Genomic DNA, 25,878 nt, shown 5'->3' with positions numbered 1-25,878 from the left:
CAACGTAGCACCAGGGGCACACAAAAGAAAAAAAAAGCCATATTTGTTCACACTCAGCCTCTAGCTGTCATATGTAATGCACCGAAACCACAGCTCCCTTTCCACTTCCAGGCCCCACAGACCTTTCTATAGTTTACCCCAGATGCTTCACATGGTCTGGTTCATTCCATTGACAGCATGTCCATCCCGGTATAACACATTGTTCCAATTCACTCTATTCCTTGCACGCCTTTCACTCTCTTGTATGTTCAGGCCCCGATTGCTCTAAATCTTTTTCACTGCATCCTTCCACCTCCAGTTTGGTCTCCTGCTTCTCCTGGTTCCTTCCACCTCTGATACATATATCCTCTTTGTCAATCTTTCCTCACTCATTCTCTCCATATGTGGATACCATTTCAATACACCCTCTTCTGCTCTCTCAACTTCACTTGTTTTATTACCACACATCTCTCTTACCCTTTCATTACTTACTTGATCAAACCACCTCACCACATACTGTCCTCAAACATTTCATTTCCAACACATCCACCCTCCTCCATACAACCCCATGTTCTACAACCGTATAACATTGTTGGAACCACTATTCCTTCAAACATACTCAGTTTTTGCTCTCAGAGATAACATTCTTGCCTTCCACACATTCTAACGCTCCTAGAAGCTTCGCTCCCTCCCCCACCCTGTGACTCACTTCCGCTTCCATGGTTCCATCCACTGCTAAGTCCACTCCCAGATATCTACAATACTTTACTTCCTCCAGTTTTTCTCCATTCTAACTTAACTCCCAGTTAACTTGTCCCTCAACCTTACTGAACCTAACAACCTTGCTCTTATTCACATTTATTCTCAACTTTCTTCTTTCACACACTTTACCAAACTTGATCAGCAACTTCTGCAGTTTCAAACCCAAATCACCAACCAGTGCTGTATCATCAACGAACAACAACTGACTTCCCAAGCCCCCTCATCCACAACAGACTGCATACTTGCCCCTATCTCCAATCCACAACAGACTGCATACTTGCCCCTATCTCCAATACTCTTGCATTCACCTCCCTAACCATCCCATCCATAAACAAATTAAACAACCATGGAGACATCAAGCACCCATGCCGCAAATCAGCATTCACTGGGAACCAATCACTTTCCTCTCTTCCTACTTGTACACATGCCTTACATCCTTGGTAAAAACTTTTCACTGCTTCTAGCAACTTATCTCCCACACCATATACTCTTAAAACTTTTCACAAAGCATCTCTATCAACACTATCATATGCCTTCTCCAGATCCATAAATGCTACATACAAATATATCTGTTTTTCTAAGTATTTCTCACATACATTCTTCAAAGCAAACACCTGATTCACACATCCTCTACACTTCTGAAACCACACTGCTCTTCCCCAATCTGATGCTCTGTACATGCCTTTACCCTCTCAATCAATACCCTCCCATATAATTTCCAAGGAATACTCAACAAACTTATACCTCTGTAATTTAAATACTCACCTTTATCCCCTTTGTATTTGTACAATGGCACTCCGCATGCATTCCACCAATCCTCAGGCACTTCCCCATGAACCATACATACAATAACTATCCTTACCAACCAATCAACAACACAGTCACCCCCTTTCTAATAAATTTCACTGCAGTACCATCCAAACCCGCTGCCTTGCCACCTTTCATCTTTCGCAAAGCTTTCACTACCTCTTCTCTGTTTACCAACCGTTCTCCCTGACCCTCTCACTTCGCACACCACCTCGACCAAAACACCCTATATCTGCCACTCTATCATCAAACATTCAATAAACCTTCAAAATACTTGCTCCATCTCCTCACTTCACCACTACTTGTTACTACCTTCCCATTTGCCCCCTTCACCAATGTTCCCATTTGTTCTCTCGTCTTATGCACTTTATTTACCTCCTTCCAAAATATCTTTTTTTTCTCCCTAAAATTTAATGATACTCTCTCACCCAACTCTCATTTTCCCTCTTTTTCACCTCTTGCACCTTTCTCTTGACCTCCTACTGCTTTCTCTTATAAATCTCCCAGTCATTTGCACTGCTTCCCTGCAAAAATCATCCAAATGCCTCACTCTTCTCTTTTACTAACAATCTTACTTCTTTATCCCACCATTCACTACCCTTTCTAATCTGTTCACCTCCCAACTTTCTCATGCCACAAGCATCTTTTGTGCAAGCCATCACTGCCTCCCGAAATACATCCCATCCCCCCCCACCCTCTCCGTTTACGTCATTTGCTCTGCCCTTTTGCCATTCTTCACTCAATCTCTCCTGGTATTTCCTCACACAAGTCTCCTTTCCAGGCTCACCTACTCTCATCACTCTCTTCATCCCAACATTCTCTCCTCTTTTCTGAAAACTTCTATAAATCTTCACCTTTGCCTCCACAAAATAATGATTAGATATCCCTCCAGCTGCCCCTCTCAGCACATTAATATCCAAAAGTCTCTTTCACACACCTATCAATTAATACATAATCCAATAACACTCTCTGGCCATTTCTCCTACTTACATACATATACTTATGTATATCTCTCTTTTTAAACCAGGTATTCCCAATCACCAGTCCTTTTTCAGCACACAAATCTACAATCTCCTCACCATTTCCATTCACAACACTGAACACCCCAGTACACCAATTATACCCTCAACTGCCTCATTACTCACTTTTGCATTCAAATCACCCATCGCTATAACCCGGTCTTTGCATCAAAGTCTTGTGCATCAAATCTGCTAACACACTCACACAGATGCTCCCAAAATACTTGCCACTCATGATCTTTCTTCTCATGACCCATCTCTCTCCATCCACTTTCAGTTTTCCCCATATCAATCTAGAGTTTGCTTTCTTACACTTTATCACATACTCCCACAACTCCTGCTTCAGTGGTAGTGCTACTCCTTCCCTTGCTCCTCTCTCACCAACCCCTGACTTTACTCCCAAGACATTCCCAAACCACTCTTCCCCTTTACCCTTGAGCTTTGTTTCACTCAGAGCCAAAACGTCCAGGTTCCTTTCATCAAACATAGTACTTATCTCTTCTTTTTTCTTATCTTGGTTCCCTCTACACACATCTTGACACCCTAATCTGAGCCTTCAAGGAGGATGAGCACTCTTCGCATGACTCCTTCTGTTTCTCCTTTTAGAAAGTTAAAATTGGTGTTCTCGTGTTATTTATTAATTGTGAAACATTGACATTTAAAAATCAAAGATATCAGTGATGAAAACCCTTTGTAAACATACACTTCTGTGACAAAAACACTTCCAAAAATACCAAACATCTCTCCATATGTGCCTGTCAGTACTCTCGTATCACCCCAAATACCTTGTAGCAGAGAAGCAAAAGTAAAATGGCATATAACTTACACACACAATTTCAACACCTTGACTGCGTATTTCATGAAAAATATCATTCTAGGTTATTATATTAAACCAAGAATATTTTCTTTTTAATATATGAGAATATTCTGCACATTGTTTATTGGATGTTAGATCTGCCACAGTGAAAGGGTTAACTGAAGTTCATCTGTGAACAGGTAAAGTTCTTTATGAAAAGAGATAGATCACAGAGCCTTTTACTTTTTATGGTAGATGGCATGGAAATTTGAAAATGTAGAATGACACAAGGAAATAAATACAACTGATAGAAAATGATCAGCCACTCTTATCACCACAATATGTTCCCTTTCATCTGCATCCAACTCAACAAGTACACATATATGACAATCATATCTGGAACAACTAAAAATCCTTTAAAAGTGAATACAACTCTCAAATGCTCAAAATTCATTTTCACTGAAAGCAAGAGGCTCCAGCTTATTGAATTTTCCATTCATCTGCATTCAGACAAGTCATAATTGGAGGTATGCTGCATTATTACCATGGAAAGAAAGCATGGGGGTTACTGCAGAGTTCTAACATAAAACTTTTACATGTGGTACCTTGAAACTTGCAGATACTTAACTTTCTCTAAAATTCCCTGAAAAACAGGATTTTCCAACTCAAAATTCCATGAAATCTAGGTAGTAGACAGCCAATGGCCAGGGAGATACATTACCAGTACTACCTAGATGGGTATCAAGAGGGTTAGTAATAGCTGCAGAGTAAGCCAGCACTTCAGTGGCTGTCAAGTTGCACTCATCTGACCCAGGTAGCTGTCTTTTCTTTCTGCCTCATCCACACGTGGACTACTGGCATTCTGTCCACAAACTACAATCTTTCCTTGTCATGCATAACACTTGGCAACACTTAACTCACATAGCTCATTCTTCATAACTCTAGATTTTCCTTTGATGAGCACATTGTGCTAGCAGTGCCTTATGGCAAAATGGTAGGAACAATAGGTATAGAACATTTACATAGGAGTAATAGGTAGTGGTAGTAGCTAGGAACATAGGTAGAAGTTGTCAGCAGGAACATTAGATAATGCATTAGCCTTGCCCTCAGCTAATGGCCTTTTAAGAGTGAGGCACTAAAGGGTAAGAGGAAGCACTGCAGTTCACTAGTTATGGAGAGACTATTGCCATGGCCACCCTCTTGAGGGAGTTCGAGAAGGGTACAGGAGTCACCTGATATAGAAAATTGGATAGATAGATGAACAGATAACTCCATGGAAAGGAAATCATTTATATCCATTATACTTATCGCACACCTGGTCGAGGTGGTGTGCAAAGTGAGAGGGTTAGGGAAAATGATTTGGTAAACAGAGAAGAGGTAGTAAAAGCTTTGCGGAAGATGAAAGCCAGCAAGGCAGCAGGTTTGGATGGTATTGCAGTGGAATTTAATAAAACAGGGGGTGACTGTATTGTTGACTGGTTGGTAAGGTTATTTAATGTATGTATGATTCATGGTGAGGTGCCTGAGGATTGGCGGAATGCGTACATAGTGCCATTGTACAAAGGCAAAGGGGATAAGAGTGAGTGCTCAAATTACAGAGGTATAAGTTTGTTGAGTATTCCTGGTAAATTATATGGGAGGGTATTGATAGAGAGGGTGAAGGCATGTACAGAGCATCAGATTGGGGAAGATCAGTGTGGTGTCAGAAGTGGCAGAGGATGTGTGGATCAGGTGTTTGCTTTGAAGAATGTATGTGAGAAATACTTAAAAAAGCAAATGGATTTGTATGTAGCATTTATGGATCTGGAGAAGGCATATGATAGAGTTGATAGAGATGCTCTGTGGAAGGTATTAAGAATATATGGTGTGGGAGGCAAGTTGTTAGAAGCAGTGAAAAGTTTTTATCGAGGATGTAAGGCATGTGTACGTGTAGGAAGAGAGGAAAGTGATTGGTTCTCAGTGAATGTAGGTTTGCGGCAGGGGTGTGTGATGTCTCCATGGTTGTTTAATTTGTTTATGGATGGGGTTGTTAGGGAGGTGAATGCAAGAGTTTTGGAAAGAGGGGCAAATATGAAGTCTGTTGTGGATGAGAGAGCTTGGGAAGTGAGTCAGTTGTTGTTCACTGATGATACAGCACTGGTGGCTGATTCATGTGAGAAACTGCAGAAGCTGGTGACTGAGTTTGGTAAAGTGTGTGAAATAAGAAAGTTAAGAGTAAATGTGAATAAGAGCAAGGTTATTAGGTACAGTAGGGTTGAGGGTCAAGTCAATTGGGAGGTAAGTTTGAATGGAGAAAAACTGGAGGAAGTAAAGTGTTTTAGATATCTGGGAGTGGATCTGGCAGCGGATGGAACCATGGAAGCGGAAGTGAATCATAGGGTGGGGGAGGGGGCGAAAATCCTGGGAGCCTTGAAGAATGTGTGGAAGTCAAGAACATTATCTCGGAAAGCAAAAATGGGTATGTTTGAAGGAATAGTGGTTCCAACAATGTTGTATGGTTGCGAGGTGTGGGCTGTGGATAGAGTTGTGCGCAGGAGGGTGGATGTGCTGGAAGTGAGATGTTTGAGGACAATGTGTGGTGTGAGGTGGTTTGATCGAGTAAGTAATGTAAGGGTAAGAGAGATGTGTGGAAATAAAAAGAGCGTGGTTGAGAGAGCAGAAGAGGGTGTTTTGAAATGGTTTGGGCACATGGAGAGAATGAGTGAGGAAAGATTGACCAAGAGGATATATGTGTCGGAGGTGGAGGGAACGAGGAGAAGTGGGAGACCAAATTGGAGGTGGAAAGATGGAGTGAAAAAGATTTTGTGTGATCGGGGCCTGAACATGCAGGAGGGTGAAAGGAGGGCAAGGAATAGAGTGAATTGGATCGATGTGGTATACCGGGGTGGACGTGCTGTCAGTGGATTGAATCAGGGCATGTGAAGCGTCTGGGGTAAACCATGGAAAGTTGTGTGGGGCCTGGATGTGGAAAGGGAGCTGTGGTTTCGGGCATTATTGCATGAAAGCTAGAGACTGAGTGTGAACGAATGTGGCCTTTGTTGTCTTTTCCTAGTGCTACCTCGCACACATGAACGGGGAGGGGGATGGTATTCTATGTGTGGCGAGGTGGCGATGGGAATGAATAAAGGCAGACAGTGTGAATTGTGCACATGGGTATATATGTATGTGTCTGTGTGTATATATATGTGTACATTGAGGTGTATAGGTATGTATATTTGCGTGTGTGGACGTGTATGTATATACATTGTGTATGGGGGTGGGTTGGGCCATTTCTTTCGTCTGTTTCCTTGCGCTACCTCGCAAATGCGGGAGACAACGACAAAGCAAAATAAATAAATATACTTATCGCCGTTTTCCTCGCTAGTGAGGTAGCACCAGGAAACAGATGAAGAAAGATCCATCAATTTCTTACATTTCTTACTATCTATATAATCTATGATGCCCAGTCCCTCCAAGAACTCCCATCAAGGTATGACCATGGAAGAAGTCTACACTTACCATCCTTACATGCCTCCCTTGCACACACCATTCCACACATTCCTCCACTATTTTTCTCCCTCCAGTATTCCTACAGCCTATTTGCCCATGTAAAAGGTGGTCTTCCACTCACACCAAAACATTTAATTATCCCATCATACATTCTCCTTGTAAACTCCCAGTCTGGCATTCTTTCTACATGCCCAAACCACCTCAAAGTATTTGTTTCACCCATTCTACCACTCCACAATTCACTCCCTTTCGATTCCCTGCCATCCCAAATAATTCATTTCTACAGCCTGAATTCTTGACCTGCATGACTCATTCCATGTCCATGTTTTGGCTGCATGGGTCAGGGTGGGGAGGAATATGCTGTCCTTTACAATCCTCTCTTCACTTCCATATTTACACCTCTACCCTTCAGTATTCTATTAAGGGACCCATTGACAGTTCTACCCTGCACTACTCCTCCCTTATCTATCATTCCATATTATCACACTTACCCAAGACAGCTCCAAGATACTTAAATTCCCTCACTTCTTCCATTCTTTTTCCCCCATATTCAAAGCACAATTTAGTACACTTTCTTCTTTCATTCTATATAGTTATACAAAATATATACTTTAACTCTGTTCCCTTTCAAACACCATTACTTTTGCTTGCATTTACCTTCAATCTCCTATGCTTACACACACATCATAAAACACTTACAATCTTGTGCAAATCCTCTTCATTCTCAGCAAACAACACAGTATTACTTGCAAGCAGTCTTATCACTAGTTACCATACCTCATCGCCACACTCAATCTCTGTACCCCCTTCCCTAGTTTTGCTTTCGTCTATCTTATCACTCCATCCACATATATATATAAATTAAAAAGCCACAGGGACATCACACAGCCCTGCCTCACACCTATATGTATCCCAAAACTTTGCTCAGCTCTCCATCCACTTTTCCTCACACATTTGCTCTATAGAAGGGTTTTACACCATCCAGCAGTTGTCTCCATATACCATACATCCTCGACTCTCAAATACTTTCTCCAGATCCATAAAAGCTGCATACAACTTCTTACCTTTCACTAAATACTTTTCCATGGTCATCTTCACTATAAAATCTGATCCACGCATCCCCTACCTTTCCTTAAACACCCTTGCTCCTCACGTATTCTGCAATGTCACTTCCGACACTTTGTCAATATTCTTACATACACTTTTCCTGGTATACACATACGTATACATATATACATATTCATAATTGCTTGCCTTTATCCATTTCCCAGTGCCACCCTGCCTGACAAGAAACGGCATCGCCACCCCCTACGACAGCAAGGTAGTGCAAGGAAACAGACTAAGAAATCTCACATCTGCTCACATCCATTCACTAGTCGTCATGTGCAATGCACCAAAACCACAGCTCCCACAGACCTTTCCATGCTTTACCCTGAATGTTTCCCAAGCCCTGTTTCAGTCCATTGACAGAATGTCAACCATAGTACACCACCTCGTTCCAATTCACTATTCTGTGCACACCTTTCACCCTTCTGCATGTTCAGGCCCGTCGCTCAAAATCTGTTTCACTCCATCCTTCCACCTTCAATTTGGTCTCCCGCTTCTCCTCATTCCCTCCACTTCAGCCACATATATCCTCATCAACCTTTCTTTACTTATTCTCTCCATATGTCTAAAATTTCAACACACCCTCTTCTGCTCTCTCAACCACTCTCTTTATATTACCACAAATCTCTCTTACCCTTTCATTACTTACTCAAACCACCTCACACCAAATTTTGTCCTCAAACATTTCACTTCCCAACATATCCACCCTCCTTTCCACTACCCTATCTATAGTTCATGCCTCACAACCATATAATATTGTTGGGACTACTCTTCCTTGAAAAATACCCATTTCTGCTTTCTGAAATAATGTTCTCTCTTTCCACACATTCTTCTTTGCTCCCACAACCTTTACCCACTCCCCCACCCAATGACTTACATACACTTCGATGTCATGGCTCCATTTGCTGGCAATTCCACTCCCAGACATCTAAAACACTTAACTTCCTTCAATTTTTCTCCATCCAAACTTACATCCCAACTAACTTGTTCCTCCATATTTACTCTCAGCTTTTTCCTTTCACACACTCTTCCAAACTCAGTCACCAACTTCAGCACTTACTCGAATCAGCCACCAGTGCTATATCATTGGCAAACAACAACCAACTCATTTCCCATGCCCTCTCATCCCCAACAGACTGGATACTCACCTCTCTTGCATTCACCTCCCTTACCCTCCCATCCATTAACAAATCAATTTTTTTTTTCATACATATTCGCCATTTCCCGTATTAGCGAGGAAGTGTTAAGAACAGAAGACTGAGCCCAATAAGGAAAATCCTCACTTGGCCCCCTTCTCTGTTCCTTCTTTGGGAAAAGTAAAAACAGGAGGGGAGGATTTCCAATTTAAAAACCATAATACTCTAGATGGCTGGTGTGCTATGTGAAATTACAGTTTTCCTATTCTCTCAGCATACTAAATCAAATTCAAACTTCAAACATTCACCTGATCCTGTAACACTTTAAGATGCTATATTTCAAGTAATATATCTTGATGGAAAGATACATTACCTTTAACATTTTCTTAAAATCATTGCAAGAAACAGCAGAAGAATGAAATAATGTATATGCATATCAAATCAAGCTTTCAACAGTGAAAATCATCAAAGAAATAATGTCAAGTAGAAATCTCTCTCATGTATTTTCTTTATTTCCTTAAAAAAAATATCCAAACTTTCATACAAATTAACAATCTTCCAACACTATTGAAATATACATCAGCTAGACTCATACCACAAGAATACAAAAATCCCAGAATGACCATCATCATATTAAGAAACAGGCAATTTTCAGGGTGGCAAAGAATATAGCAATTTTGTTCATGTCAATTACCAATCAATAATCCCTTTTTTGGTTACATCAAGCATAACCACTTGTGGCCTTTCACTTTTTTTCAAAAGTTATTAAAACTTTTTTGTGTCTGCCACACATGTAAGAAATAACTAAGATGGCTGAATTACAATGAAAAATGTACAATGCACTCATTAGTCTGATTTCCCCTTCTTGGTCCGTGGGACAGTAGCATATTTGGACTTTATGTTGTACCACATCATGAAGGGAACTAGAAGAGCTGGGATCATCAACAGAGCAAAGATCATCCAATCAAACTGAAATGGGCAAGAAACACTATTATCAATAAAATTTACAAAATCTATGCAAAATCATAAACTATGTGCTTTTATCTAAGGCTCTTACTGGATAATGTACTTTCAAAATGCACAGTCATCAAACACAATATATTCCCTGCATCTTACAACTGACACAGTCTGTAAATAAAGTAAGATTTGGAACACCTGCTATAAATAAAAATAATTTCTGAGGAAAGTTTAGCTGAATAATACACTGCACTGGCAAGCTTACAATTTGTTCAAAATGCAAAAAAAAGGTAAGTTCCTTATCATTCTGTGCAGTCAATACAACAGAAATTAAGGGATTGACTTATGTTGTTAATTGCACTGTACAAGATGTTACTTACAAAATGAGGAGAAAACTTCCTATCATAATCACGGAAGGCAATGATACCTCCCTCACCAGGTTCAGATGTGTACCCAATCTGGATCTGTCAAGATTTAAAACATGAATGCATTACCTACCCCAAATGTAACTTAACTTATACAGACATTAAAAGTGCTAATGCCACTTCAAAGACTACTTTGTATGCACATATACACACTACATTTCAATCCTCCACATTCACACCATCAAATCCCTATAAATCATTTTTCTATACTGTATTTTTGGCCCTAAACACTTCCAATAATGCTCTTCTCTTAAAGAAATCTTTGTCATCTTTCCAGATTTACTCTTGGCACATCTTACTTCAAAACACTAACTTTACCTAAATATTAAATCTTGCTTCAACTTCCTTACATTATTATGATTATAAACCGAGACGCTAACTGCAATCTTCATACTTCCTACGCAAGGAGTCCCTTCTACCTTTATGAGGCTCCTGCAGCACTCAAGAAGCTGGCGTCATAAACTGGTCAGGACCACAAGACATGAATTGTTGTGATGCATATGTTTCTATGCTACAAGTGCAGGGCAACTGTACAGTAAGTGTTTGATAAGACTACTGCCATGGTCACCTCCTTGAGGGAGTTCAAGGAGGGAACAGGCATGAGAAATATACACAGGTAAATAGGTGTTGTCTTTATGGTACTTGCATCGTGGGAAAGAAGGGTCTTAGGATATGCCGACACAGTGTAATGCTATAGTGATGGGTGATGTCCAGAGTGTAAGTAAGATGACTCATGTTTATCTGAGGAGTGTGGTTTCTGGTGGGCTGGAGATTCCCACCAAGTCAAGAAGCCAGTTGTTTAGGAGCTTGTGAGGAAATTTCACAGAGTGCACCATTTTGTATGCTATGCAGTTATAATTGCTTTAGAGGGTACAAGAACAGGCTGGGAAAGCTTAGTTTATAGTGGAGGAAGGAACTATTTGCAGAGGTGCCTGAGGGATTCTTCTTCTTGTCCAAATCTGATGCTAGTTGATATTCTGAGGGCATTTAGTGTGTGCTGCTTTTGTGTAGTTGTTATTGGTGTGGAAGTTAATGTCACGCATGTTGTATGCAATGCCTAGAATAGTTGGCGTTTTGATCAATAAGAGACAATTCAAAGTGACAGGAGAGTGCAAGCTGGATTCTTGTATGTCTGGGGTTAAAAGAGTGACTGAACACTTCTATGGAGATGCACACATTCTAATCTGGGTGAGCCAATGGTCTAACTGTGAAGTGTAGTGCTGTATTTTTGATGTTGCAACTGTGTCAGGGTTCTACAATACATTTGTAAAGTCATGTGCACATGAAATGCCCTTCATGTTGAGGTTTGCTAGAGATAATGGGATGTCATTTAGGGAGAGATTAACTGGAGTTGGAGGATAAAAACGCCTATCAGGATACTCCATAGAAGAGTCTAAGTGTTTTGGAGGTGAAATCATTGTGAGTGAATATGGCAGGGTAGCCAGCTATGAAATTGGCCAACCATTTTTTACCACTGATGAAGAGGGAGGTGTCAAGAATTTTCTGTATGTCAAATACTTCGTTTTAACTATTTTCATTGCCACTAGTGCTGTGCAGGAAGGGGTTTGTGGTTGGCCGAAACCGTCAAGGGTATGCTGTGTGTGCTTAGTGTGTACCGTGGTTTAGTGTGTGTGGGGCCATGCTGTGAGGGTGAGTGGGATATTTTGTTTGATTCTGTTGTGGATAAGTTTGTCACAGAGTCTGGAAAATGAGAAGTGATATAGGGCAGAAGGGGTGATTCACAGAGTTTTAGGATTAATATGGTGGCAAGTTTCTGGGCATTTGGGATTTTGTTGTGTAACCAGTAGTAGTTGAAGATATCTGTACATGCCTGAATGGCAAATGGGCCATAGTGTTTTGTGTAAATGTTCTATGTCGTCAAGGCCTGTAGCTGGAAAGTTCTCTAAGCTTTTAATTCCACTACTTGTATCTATGAGAGTAAAGGGTGGGAGGGCAGTTGCTTCTGGATGGATTTTGTTCAGGTTTTTCACAACTCCTGTTTTGGAATGTGGCTTACTTTTGAGTAATGTCTCATAAACATGTTTGTGTGTTCTTTTGGAGAATGGATTTCACTGGGTTGAGAAAGCAGTGCTTTATGAGCAGAGGCTGGACTGGTGAGATAAGTGGCTTTTCTTTAATATGCTTCAGAGTTGGTTACTATGGGTTTTGTGATTCATTACATATACATCCATTGATAAATTTTACACTTTTCTTATCTAACCGATCTCCTCATTGCTGTCTTCCTTAAAGTACCAACTATAAGGACCTATAATTTATGGCAATATGGATCTATAATCTATGTCACTAAAGGTTGCTATCATGCATTATTTAACATACTTACTTTGTGCCTACATCCTTTCAGCCAAAACAGAGTATAAATAAACTACACAATCATGAATCATGGAGACTAATGGTCTTTGTAAAACTGAAAAAGGTCTGCTTATATCATTCACAGGATCTCACAAATTTCATACTCTATCAAAAAATATACAAGCCTTGTTTCTTGTATGGAAGCAAGATTTTCTAACAAAATAAAATATAAAAGCTGATTTTATCTCATTATATCAACAGCTTTGACTGAATTTACAAGCTAGTCTGGAATAAATATTAAAACATTCTAAAATGAATATGTGAGGAAGTACCAGGAGAGACTGAGTACAGAATGGAAAAAGGTGAGAACAATGGAAGTAAGGGGAGTGGGGGAGGAATGGGATGTATTTAGGGAATCAGTGATGGATTGTGCAAAAGATGCTTGTGGCATGAGAAGAGTGGGAGGTGGGTTGATTAGAAAGGGTAGTGAGTGGTGGGATGAAGAAGTATGATTATTAGTGAAAGAGATGAGAGAGGCATTTGGACGATTTTTGCAGGGAAAAAATGCAATTGAGTGGGAGATGTATAAAAGAAAGAGACAGGAGGTCAAGAGAAAGGTGCAAGAGGTGAAAAAGAAGGCAAATGAGAGTTGGGGTGAGAGAGTATCATTAAATTTTAGGGAGAATAAAAAGATGTTCTGGAAGGAGGTAAATAAAGTGCGTAAGACAAGAGAGCAAATGGGAACTTCAGTGAAGGGCGCAAATGGGGAGGTGATAAGTAGTGGTGATGTGAGAAGGAGATGGAGTGAGTATTTTGAAGGTTTGTTGAATGTGTTTGATGATAGAGTGGCAGATATAGGGTGTTTTGGTCGAGGTGGTGTGCAAAGTGAGAGGGTTAGGGAAAATTATTTTGGTAAACAGAGAAGAGGTAGTAAAAGCTTTGCGGAAGATGAAAGCCGGCAAGGCAGCAGGTTTGGATGGTATTGCAGTGGAATTTATTAAAAAAGGGGGTGACTGTATTATTGACTGTTTGGTAAGGTTATTTAATGTATGTATGACTCATGGTGAGGTGCCTGAGGATTGGCGGAATGCGTGCATAGTGCCATTGTACAAAGGCAAAGGGGATAAGAGTGAATGCTCAAATTACAGAGGTATAAGTTTGTTGAGTATTCCTGGTAAATCATATGGGAGGGTATTGATTGAGAGGGTGAAGGCATGTACAGAGCATCAGATTGGGGAAGAGCAGTGTGGTTTCAGAAGTGGTAGAAGATGTGTGGATCAGGTGTTTGCTTTGAAGAATGTATGTGAGAAATACTTAGAAAAGCAAATGGATTTGTATGTAGCATTTATGGATCTGGAGAAGGCATATGATAGAGTTGATAGAGATGCTCTGTGGAAGGTATTAAGAATATATGGTGTGGGAGGCAAGTTGTTAGAAGCAGTGAAAAGTTTTTATCGAGGATGTAAGGCATGTGTACGTGTAGGAAGAGAGGAAAGTGATTGGTTCTCAGTGAATGTAGGTTTGCGGCAGGGGTGTGTGATGTCTCCATGGTTGTTTAATTTGTTTATGGATGGGGTTGTTAGGGAGGTGAATGCAAGAGTTTTGGAAAGAGGGGCAAGTATGAAGTCTGTTGGGGATGAGAGAGCTTGGGAAGTGAGTCAGTTGTTGTTCGCTGATGATACAGCGCTGGTGGCTGATTCATGTGAGAAACTGCAGAAGCTGGTGACTGAGTTTGGTAAAGTGTGTGAAAGAAGAAAGTTAAGAGTAAATGTGAATAAGAGCAAGGTTATTAGGTACAGTAGGGTTGAGGGTCAAGTCAATTGGGAGGTGAGTTTGAATGGAGAAAAACTGGAGGAAGTGAAGTGTTTTAGATATCTGGGAGTGGATCTGGCAGCGGATGGAACCATGGAAGTGGAAGTGGATCATAGGGTGGGGGAGGGGGCGAAAATTCTGGGAGCCTTGAAGAATGTGTGGAAGTCGAGAACATTATCTCGGAAAGCAAAAATGGGTATGTTTGAAGGAATAGTGGTTCCAACAATGTTGTATGGTTGCGAGGCGTGGGCTATGGATAGAGTTGTGCGCAGGAGGATGGATGTGCTGGAAATGAGATGTTTGAGGACAATGTGTGGTGTGAGGTGGTTCGATCGAGTAAGTAACGTAAGGGTAAGAGAGATGTGTGGAAATAAAAAGAGCGTGGTTGAGAGAGCAGAAGAGGGTGTTTTGAAATGGTTTGGGCACATGGAGAGAATGAGTGAGGAAAGATTGACCAAGAGGATATATGTGTTGGAGGTGGAGGGAACGAGAAGAGGGAGACCAAATTGGAGGTCGAAAGATGGAGTGAAAAAGATTTTGTGTGATCGGGGCCTGAACATGCAGGAGGGTGAAAGGAGGACAAGGAATAGAGTGAATTGGAGCGATGTGGTATACTGGGGTTGACGTGCTGTCAGTGGATTGAATCGGGGCATGTGAAGCGTCTGGGGTAAACCATGGAAAGCTGTGTAGGTATGTATATTTGCGTGTGTGGACGTATGTATATACATGTGTATGGGGGTGGGTTGGGCCATTTCTTTCGTCTGTTTCCTTGCGCTACCTCGCAAATGCGGGAGACAGCGACAAAAAAAAAAAAAAAAAAAAAAAGAGTACAGCAATAGCAGGGAGTGGAGATAAAAAGACCACCAGATTTAAAAGTTATTTCCCTATCACTTGTGGGGGACATCTGAAAATGTAATGGAAAGCATCTGAATACAATGGACATTGTATGGGGGGAGGGGGGCCAGCTATAAAAATGATGCGAGGAAAGGCAACATCTCTTTGTCTAAACAAGAAGTGCTGAAATTCTTTGGACACATGTCCAAATCATATAGTAAGGATGTAAAAAAAAGAATGGCTTTGAAGTGCTTTGAAAAGCATCCTCATCAGTAGTTGTTTTTTTACTAATTCTGAAAACTTGAAATATATAAAAGTTACCCTGCTGTATCAGCCTAAAACAAATTGTGAAAAAGTTTCTCTTGGAGTCTATACATTAATTCCCAAGGTAACGGTACTTGTTCATTTCTGTATTATTCATTTACCTCAATAAAGCAATTGAAATTCATTTTCATCATAGAGCATGTTCTATTCATCATACAATAACAAACCTAAATCATGCCCAAACCTGTTATTTCTCTACATCTAACAAAATCCTCAACCTTACTCTTGTATCATCTACAAAAGATACTATTCAGAGGTTTGTGCATGTAGCATCTGCCAAATTCACCAGAAAGATAAAAATACAAAGGAAATACATGAGGAAAACAAACATCTTTCATGAAGCCACAAAATACTGCCTAGCATACAAGGACTTCTAGCAACATGTTTGTTAGAAAGGAATCAATCTTACTACTTTTCCAATAAGTTTCATGTAAATCACAAGCCTCAACTACATGCACACATTTGTCAAGCACTTTGCAACAAGTATTTGTCACAACCATTCTGTGTGTTCTCTAGTATTTCATGATACAGACCAAACAACTGGAAAGCATGATCTTCCCATCCTGATGAACTGCTGCCCCAACCTATATAAGTACTTCAAGTCTATGATGCCAATCAATTTACATTTCAGGTCACTCAAAGGAAAATACAAAAAACTGAAACCGAGCTTGCTACCCAGTTTAGGACTTTAATGCAGGCTAACATATGCTACACAAAACAAGTCCATAAAAATTAAATTCAAGAAACAGTTACATAAAAAACTTACCTCTGCAGATTCTTCAGAAGGTTGGTACGATACTTCTGCAGCAGTAAAGTTGAAGTAACCATACTTCTTGGGCTTAACAACGACAGTATGAGAAACATTGGCATTAGGAGCAATACGATCAAACTTCACCTGCAGTTGGCCACCAGCAATGTCAAAATCTTCAGTGCTGAAGAAAGATTAAAATCATTACCATTAAAATATGTCCAAAGTTTGACCCTCTCTGTGTGGGAACCAACTTTCATCCATTTCAGTGTTCTGTGTAGCCTCTACTTTTACAAAGCTATGTTCCATGTACCACACAAAAAGGGTTCTGCAATTATTCAAATATGAGATAAATGAAGGATAATTAAGTTGTAGTTGTCAATTTCTTTTGTGTGAAATTTGAATTTTAGGTATGAAGAGTCTTGCAATGTGTTAAATTAGCATTTGTAGTTATATATGAAATCTTTCGATTTCCATTGGAATTCCCCATAAATGCAACAGAAACTGGGGCTGAATTGTCAGACAAAAAATAGGAAGCATTTTGAGGACAAATTTCTAAATATGAAAAACATGAACAACAGTCAGTTAACAAAATGTAAATATGAAAATTTATGTGGATTATGGAATACGGATATCAGTCCATTTCAAAAACATTCATAGACTGGGTATTTAATTGGAACATTTAACATTTCCAGTTCCATATACAGTAAGAGAGAAAGAATTCTACCACCATATTTCCTGTGTGTCATAACAGGTGACTAAAGGGGATGGGAGCAGGGAGTTGGAAACCCCCACCTTCTTATATTTCAATTTCTAAAATATGAAACAAAAAGAGCCAAGTGGGGAGCGCTCATCCTACTCAAAGGCTTAGGCTGGGGTGTCTGCAAGTGTGTGGATTTAAGATGAGAAGAAAGGAAACATAGGTAGTATGAGGGGGCTGGGGATAGAACAAGTTGTTTGCTGATGACAGAGCAAGAGTGGCAGACTTTAGTGAGAAATTGCACAAGTTGGTGACTGAATTTGGAAGAATGTGAGAAAGGAGATGGTGAGAGTATATGTGAATAAAGGTAAGGTAATTAATTCTAGCAAAGTAGAGGGATAGGTTAGTTTGAATGGAGAAAAACTGGAGGAAGAGAAGTGTTTCAGATACCTGGGAATGGACATGGCAGAAAATGGAACCATGTTAGTGGAGTTGAGTCATGGAGTTTGTGAGGGGGTAAAGGCTTAGCAAAGATTCTGGGAGCAATGGGAAATGTGTGGAAAGAGGCCATAATCTGGGAGGGCAAAAATATGTACATTTGAATGCAAAGTAGTCTCAATAACATGATATGGACAAGAAGCATAGGCATTAGATGATGTGCAGAAGAGGGTGGATGTGTTGGAAATGAATTGTTTGAGGAAAATGTGTAGTTTGCAGTGGTTTGACTGACTTAGTAATAAAAGGAAACAAGTGAGTTGTGGTAATATAAAGTGTGTGGTTCAGAGAGTTGAAGGTTTGCTGAAACAGTTTGGACATATAGAAAAAACGAGTGAGAAGGTGTTGACAAAGAGGATATACTCATCAGCAGTGGAGGAAACAAGAAGGGGGAAACCAAAGTGGTGATCAAACAGACAGATTGAAGCCTGAACATGCAGGAGGGTGAAAACTGTTCATGGGATAGAGGGAACTGGAATGATGTTTTTTACTGGGAATGATGTGCTGTTGTAAATAGACTGAAGCATGGCATGTGAAGCAGCTAGGAAAGACCTGGTTGTGGATAGCGAGTTGTGGTTTAGCACATGACAGGTAGAAATATATGGGAGTGGCCTTAGCAGCAAAAGGAACCATGGAATTGGAAGTTAGTCATAAGGTGGGAGAGGGGGTGATGAAGAATGTGTGGAAAGAGAAAACGTTAGAGAGTGAATGAAGAAAGTGTACTACATTGTGCTTTGGATATGGGGGAAAAAGACTGGAAGAGGCAAGAGAATATAAGTATCTAGGAGCTGTCATGGTAAGTGTGGCGATAAGAAAGGAGAGAAAAGGGAGAAAGCAGTACAGGGTAGAAGAGTCATTGGGTCCCTTAAAAGAATAATGAATGGTAGAAGTTTAAGTATGGAAGTGAAGAGAGGATTAAGGGACAGCATAGTCCCCTCAACCTTGACCTATGCAGCCAAAATATGGACATGGAATGAGTAACAGAGTTCAAGAATACAGGCAGTGAAATGAGCTATTTGAGAAGCGAATGTGGTGCGACATGATGTAATAAAGAAATGAAAGAGTATGAAAGATGTCGTACGGCAGGGAATGCAAAGGGAGTGAATTACTCAGGGTAGAATAAGTGAAAAGTAGTACTTTGAGGTGCTTTGGGTATGTGGGAAGAATGCCAGACTGGGAGTTTACGAGTGTATGATAGTACAATTAAAGGGTTTGGTGTGCATGGAAGCACCTGTGACATGGACAAATAGGGTGGAGGGATACTGGAGGGGGAGAAACAATGGAAGAATGCGTGGAATGGTGTATGCGAGGGAGGCATGTGAGGACAGGGACAGTGAGGACAGGGACAAGTGGAGAATATCTTGCTGAAGCCACCCCCTTCACCCTTGATGGGAATTCCTGGAGGGAATGGGCATCATAGATGTAGACAGATATAATAGTAGTTCCAAGGATATTTTAAGGCTGCAAGGCATAGCCATAGGCTATATAGAGGTTGTGTGAAGGAGGGTGTATGTGTTGGAAATGAAATGTGTGCAGACAATATGTTGTACGAGGAGGTTTGATTGGGTAAGTCATGGAAGGGTAAGAGAGATGTGTGGTAATAGAAAGTAAGGTTGAGAGAGAAGGTGTGTTGAAATGGTTTGGACATAAGAGAGAATGAATGAGGAAAGGCTGACAGAGAGGATACACATGTCAGAGGTGGAGGGAACAAGGAGAAGCAGGAGACCAAGTTGGAGGCAGAGATAGCATATGATAGGGTCAATGGATATGCTTTGTGGAAGGTCTTAAAAGAGTATATGGTGTGGGAGGTAAGCTGTCAGAAGCAGAGAAAACTTTTTATCAAGGGTGTAAGGCACATGCACAAGTAGAAAGAGAAGAGAATGATTGGTTCCCAGTGAAGATCAGTCTGCAGCAAGAGTGTGTGAAGTCTCCATGGTTAATTTGTTTATAAATAGGGTGGTTAGGGAGGTAAATGCAACTTTTGCAGAGAGGGGCAAGTATGCAGTCTGTTGGGGATGAGAGGGCCTCGGAAAAAGAGTCAGCTGTCGTTCGCTGATGATACAGCACTGGTGGCTGACTTGGGTGAGAAGCTACAGAATTTGGTGACTGAGTTCAGAAAAGTGTGTGAAAGAAGAGAGAGAAGAGTAAATGTGAACAAGAGCAAGGTTATCAAGTTCAGTAGGGTTAAGGGACAAATTAGAAGGGATATAAGTTTGAGTGGATAAAAATTGGAGGAAGTGAAGTGTTTTAGATATCTGGGAGTGGATTCAGCACCAAATGAAACCATGGAAGCTGAAATGAGTAACAGGGTGGAGGGGACAAAGGTTTTGGGAGCAATGAAGAATGTGTGGATAAAGAGAAACATCTCAGAGAGCAGAAATGGGTATGTTTGAAGTTATAGTAGTTCCAACATTATCATAAGGTTGCAAGGCATGGACTATAGAGTTGTAAGGAGGAGGGGGATGTGTTGGATATGAAATGTTTGTGGACAAGTGGTGTGAGGTGGTTTGATCAAGTAAGTAATGAAAGGGTAAGAGAGATGTGTGGTAATAAAAAGTGTGGTTGAGAGAGCAGAAGAGGGTGTGTTGAAATGGTTTGGACACATGCAGAGAATGAGTGAGGAAAGATTGACAAAGAGGATATATGTGTCAGAGGTGGAAGGAACAAGAAAAAGGAGAACAAACTGGAGGTGGAAGGATAGAGTGAAAAAGATTTTGAGCTATCAGGGCCTGAACATACAGGCGGGTGAAAAGCGTGCAAGGAATAGGATGAATTGGTAAACTGTGGTTGATGTGCTCTCAGTGGATTGAACCAGGGCATGTGAGATGACTTTGATTAAGGATTCAGTTGCCCATGCTGAAACTGTTTCAGCCAATATAAAGAAGAAAAAAAAGCTTCAGAACATTCATCTATATCTATTTTCACTTCTAAGGAATCTATCTTTCATCAAGAGATACTTCTCTATTTCAAAAGCAACAGTAAATAGTGAAATGTTGCCATACCTCAGGGAGACATAAATTCAAAAGAAAAAGATTAACTATGGAGTAATCCTAAGTGACAGACGTCATACCTATGAAGTGACATTTAAAAGAAAATTAGAAAAAAAGATTTTCTGTACATATCCATCTAAAATTTTACTGTCCTGACCTTAAAAGTACATAAAATTTGGAAACATGGTCAGCACTTTTGGCTAACAAAATTGGCAAGCCTATTTAGTTAGGACTGCAACATATGAGCCAATCATCAAGAGATCATCTGAGGCTTAAGTTTAATGAAAGGCAAGTGTATGAGGCTTTTTAAGTCTTGAAAGTACTCACCTAAAGCCTGCATCAGTGAGCTGTACATTTATTGCAGCGGCCTGACCAACATTGTGGACAGAATACTGCACAACAATATCTCTCCCTTCTACCAAGTATAAATTATGGACACGTTTAGCAGCTAGCAATCTTGCTCTCTCTTCACCTTCACCTTCAGAGAAAACACAAGCCACTAAACCCAAGGTAAGGATTAAGTAGCGCAACACTGGAAAGAAAAAGGTACATGTATAGCTATGCATTCAAATGCAATACATAATACATCCATCCATCACCATACTGTTTACTATGAATCAATGTTAATATGCTCTACATTCTTGTTAAATGCTGCATATGGACTCTGGCTGTTCAAAGAATCCAAAGCTGCTCTGCTACCTAGAAAGAAATATATCTATTGTATTTATCTATCATACTTAATTGCCGTTTCCCACATCAGCAAAGATGGGCTAGGAAACAGACGAAAAATGGCCCATCCACTCATATACACAGGTATATACATTAAACATATTCACAAGCTTCTCCAATCCTGTTAATGCTGCATTTCCATGCCCTCCAATTATACCCTCAACAGCGACTTTATTCACCATCACATTTAAATTACTCATCAATACACTCAGTCTCTATGTGTTGAAATGCCAGAGCAGCATTTCCCACAAGTTGAGTAATAAAAGTGGGAACCTTAACACAGGTTTTGCAATAATCGCATCATGGTTCAAACATGACCAACCAACTACAGCCAGGCAAACCAATCCTACAGCAAAATCAGGAGTTGGTCAAATCATTACGCAAGGCATCCGTCCTACTGTGCAGATACTTTTTTACCCAGTGTACATCATGGATAATCTGGGGTTAATGCATAAGTAGGTAAAACACTTAAAAACTCACAAGATCTACAAAAGCCTAAAATAACCCTACAGCAAAATGACAGACATACCAACACTAAATACTCCTGCTGCTGGGGGCCACATGCCTGCTCGGTGGGCTTTCTGACCCCAATTGCAGGGCAGTCGACCATGGGTCTGTCTGGTATGTTTCGACAAAAATCTGAAGCATTAAATCTTGACTGCTCAAAAGGTTAGGTGAGGTTAACACATTCCACCGATTGTTTTACAAGTAGGTTACTGTAACTATTCTTACTTTATTTTAACCCAAAATTTTCCCAATTTACTTCTACCACTGTAAATATTCAATCTAAAAGATAAAATCAACTCTCAGCAAATATTCATGTGATAAGGAACTATACATAAACCACCTAAAACATACATAGAAATGGTCATAGTTAAAAAAGGCATCAAAAACCATTGAAAAACAATTTCAACAGAACCAAATCTAACAAACCTGACCTAACAAAGTTTGCTGGATGTCTGGAACAATGATTCCATAATCTATCAGTTTAATTCTGAATGGAGACAAGCTTCTGGAAATGAACAACTTTCTATGCTACATATGATTTTTGTAATTAATGAAATACTTGAAGAGACTAATTTGGAGCATCATATATTCTACTAAATATTATTTAAGGGTACATCATGCAATAAGTTATGTATATCAGGGAAAATATGAAGTTAATATGGAAGTAATGCACTTGCTTTAAAATACCAATAGAACCTAATCTAGTAGCTGGAACAGAGGAGTTATACATACAAAATCTGAGATTTTTTTTTTTGTAAATACCTTATTTTTAACTGTATTGCATTTGCCTTTTCAAAGGTTTATTTAGGATGATTGTGATATATCTTGACTTGTAGGGTAAGGAACCTCGGTCAAGATTGACGCAACGATAACATTCACATCATTCATGGAATATTAAGGTAATTAAGGAGCTTAAATGCGGGGATTAAAAGTGTAAACTGGTATATGCACTTAATGATTCTGTATTTGGTTTATAGACTTTCATGTGGTAATGATCATAAACAACAGATAACTCTTACAGAGGGAAGGGCGATGAAGTTCAGTGAAAGGTAAAATCATCGTGTTGGCTCTCCACTCTACTGCCCTCAGAATTTGAAATAGTTTTAAGGTGATGATTTAAGGGATGGATATCTGTGTAGATTACAGTGTATGTTTTTTTTTTAATCATTTTCCAACTAGTTGGCCCTAGTGTGTTGTGTTATTGGGTAGTTTCTTTCATTTTTGCCATCTTTGTATGAGATCATTATTTTCCCTTGCGCTTCTTAATTACTAGATTTGTTAGAACTCTTGTGCATTTGGTTACTTGAGGTTGGCTAAGAGTATTTTGGAGGCTAGGGCTGGGGTGCATCCTCCCTTTTGGCAGTTAGATAAGTTTGATTTGACTGTTTTAACCCAACTCTGGTAATCATTCAATTATCATTGAATTTTTTTTTTTTCAAAGTGGAAGAAAATTTATCCATTGCAATTACCTTTTGGGAAATGACATCTTAAAAATGTTTGGTGCTTTACATAGCTGGTTGTGATTACAGAAATACTAGTGGAGCACAATTTGATGATCTCAGTGTTGTCTGTTTATAAATGGAACCATACTGGAGTTACATTTTCCTAACAGTAACTGACATAATTACATAATCATAAGCTAAATCAACCACAATGAAAGTTTGGAAAGGTTCTCAATGGTTCTGTAGATTAAGGTACATTACCAGCTGAATAATTTCCTAAATACACCAACTGCCTTGTGACATAGTTCAAAATAAAATGTTCCACATAATGCTCCACTAGTATTTCTGTAATCACAGACAGCTATCTAAAGCACCATCATTTCCCAAAAGGTAATTGTAATGGTTAAATTTTCTTCTACTTTGAAACAATGACGAATACAGTGACAGTCTAATGATTTACCAGAGGGTTAAAACTGTCATGAAATCATACCTATCTAACCGGCAGCAAGGAGGATGCACTCCAGCCTAGCTTCCAAAATACTCCTACCCTACCTCAAGTAACCAAGAAATATACAAGAGTTCGAACAAATCTAGTAATCATAAAGCACAAGGGAAAATACTGATCACATACAAAGGTGGCAAAAATTAAAGTAAAAGAAGAAACTACCCAATAACACACCACGCTCGGACCGGCAAGTCGGAAAATAACGAGAAAAAAACACCATACACTGTAATCTACACAGATAACCATCCCTCCAATCATCACCTTAAAACTATCTAATATTCAAAGGGCAGTAGAGGAGCAAGTCAACACGGTGATTTTACCTTTCACTGAGCTTCATGGCCCTTTCCACTGCAAGTTATCTGGTGTATGGGAACATTACCACATGAAGGTCTATTATCATAATACACTATCTTTAATACATATTCCAGTTTACACTTCTAATCCCAGCACTTAAACTCTTTAATTACCTTCGTTTTCCATGAATGTTGTGGATGTTATAGTTGTGTCAATCTTGACCGAGGTTCCTTACCCTAAAAGTGAAGATATATCAAAATCATCCTAAATAAGCCTTCGAAAAGGCAAATGCAATTCAGTTGAAATAAAGTATTTTACTTAAAAAAAAATCATCTTTCACAGAGACTGTGAATGTTCTTAGTAGAGTACTTACTTTTTAGCGTCTGCTGTAGAGATAGCAGGTGTCTTGTGTTCCACGAGTTGTCAGCTGTGGCGGTGTGGGGTGCTGCCACCTGACGTCTGCTGACAACACTACAGAACAGTTGTCAGAAGTGTCAGCAGAAACGCTGGTTCTTCCCGTGATTGTAACATATATGGATAGTACTTTCAATACATACTGATAACACTATCATAGTTTTAAGTTTCAATATATAACATAAAATGCTTTCGTTCACACATACATACAAACTTACATAGAAATTTCAACAAATGGTGAGACTCACTCCTAAGAGGGTCCACGTGCATATTGGTTTTGAATATAATTTGACGATGACTGCATTAATAACCCTGGCAGTGGTAGTTGATGGGCAAAAAAGCCAAACAATCAACCATTCTAAACAGTGCAAATACTTTATTATACACACAATATATGATTTCCTTTATCAATGCCGGTGCTGTGGAGAAAATATTCTTACATCCGCGAGGTATACACACACACACACACACACACATATATATATATATATATATATATATATATATATATATATATATATATATATATATATTGTCCCTGGGGATAGGGGAGAAAGAATACTTCCCACGTATTCCCTGCGTGTCGTAGAAGGCGACTAAAAGGGGAGGGAGCGGGGGGCTGGAAATCCTCCCCTCTCGTTTTTTTTAATTTTTCCAAAAGAAGGAACAGAGAACGAGGCCAGGTGAGGATATTCTCTCAGAGGCCCAGTCCTCTGTTCTTAACGCTACCTTGCTAACGCGGGAAATGGCGAATAGTATGAAAGAAAAAAGAAATATATATATATATATATATATATATATATATATATATATATATATATATATATATATATATATATATATATATATATATATATATATATATACCTTACTAACATCCGTATACTTGATACTGCCTACTTACTAACTTCCTGTTGCAGGAGTCCCTCATGTATTTATGGAGCCCCTGAAGTGTTCAGGAAGTCTGGCCACATTGACCAGGTGAGATCATAGGTCATAAAGTATAATGTTGTGTGTATGTAAGAGGGGAGAGTACAGGGCAATTGAGCAGTAAGTGTGCAGTGTCTTTATTGTGGAGGTGATTGTGGGCATGAAGGGTCCTAGGAAGTGTTGAATTAATTTTTTTTTACTTATGTAGGGGATGGGTGATGTCCAGAGTGTATATAGGAAAGTGTGACTTGTGTTTTCTGAGGAATGGGGTTTCAGATGTGTTTGTCTGGCGATTGGGGTTTCAGATGGAACTTTGGTGAGGTGGTGTTTAAGACTGAGTTGGGAGGATAGTTGCATGGTGCATGCC

The 25,878-nt window shown here is 39.7% G+C and overlaps 1 protein-coding gene across 1 annotated transcript; it reads right to left on the bottom strand.

The window, feature by feature from the left end:
* Positions 1-9,589: 9,589 nt before the first annotated feature.
* SsRbeta (signal sequence receptor beta) lies at positions 9,590-24,672 on the bottom strand. Its single transcript, XM_071675811.1, has 5 exons — positions 24,541-24,672; positions 21,018-21,222; positions 16,524-16,689; positions 10,433-10,516; positions 9,590-10,064 (listed from the first exon to the last, which is right to left on the bottom strand). Coding segments are annotated over exons 1-5 (579 nt in total). The 5' UTR covers positions 24,542-24,672; the 3' UTR covers positions 9,590-9,941.
* Positions 24,673-25,878: the final 1,206 nt, after the last annotated feature.

Source organism: Panulirus ornatus, chromosome 21 (genome assembly GCF_036320965.1).
Source record: "Panulirus ornatus isolate Po-2019 chromosome 21, ASM3632096v1, whole genome shotgun sequence".
In the NCBI taxonomy this organism is placed as follows: domain Eukaryota; kingdom Metazoa; phylum Arthropoda; class Malacostraca; order Decapoda; family Palinuridae; genus Panulirus; species Panulirus ornatus.
The sequence above is the reverse complement of the archived record's forward strand: the minus strand, read 5'-3'. Positions and strand labels throughout refer to the sequence as shown.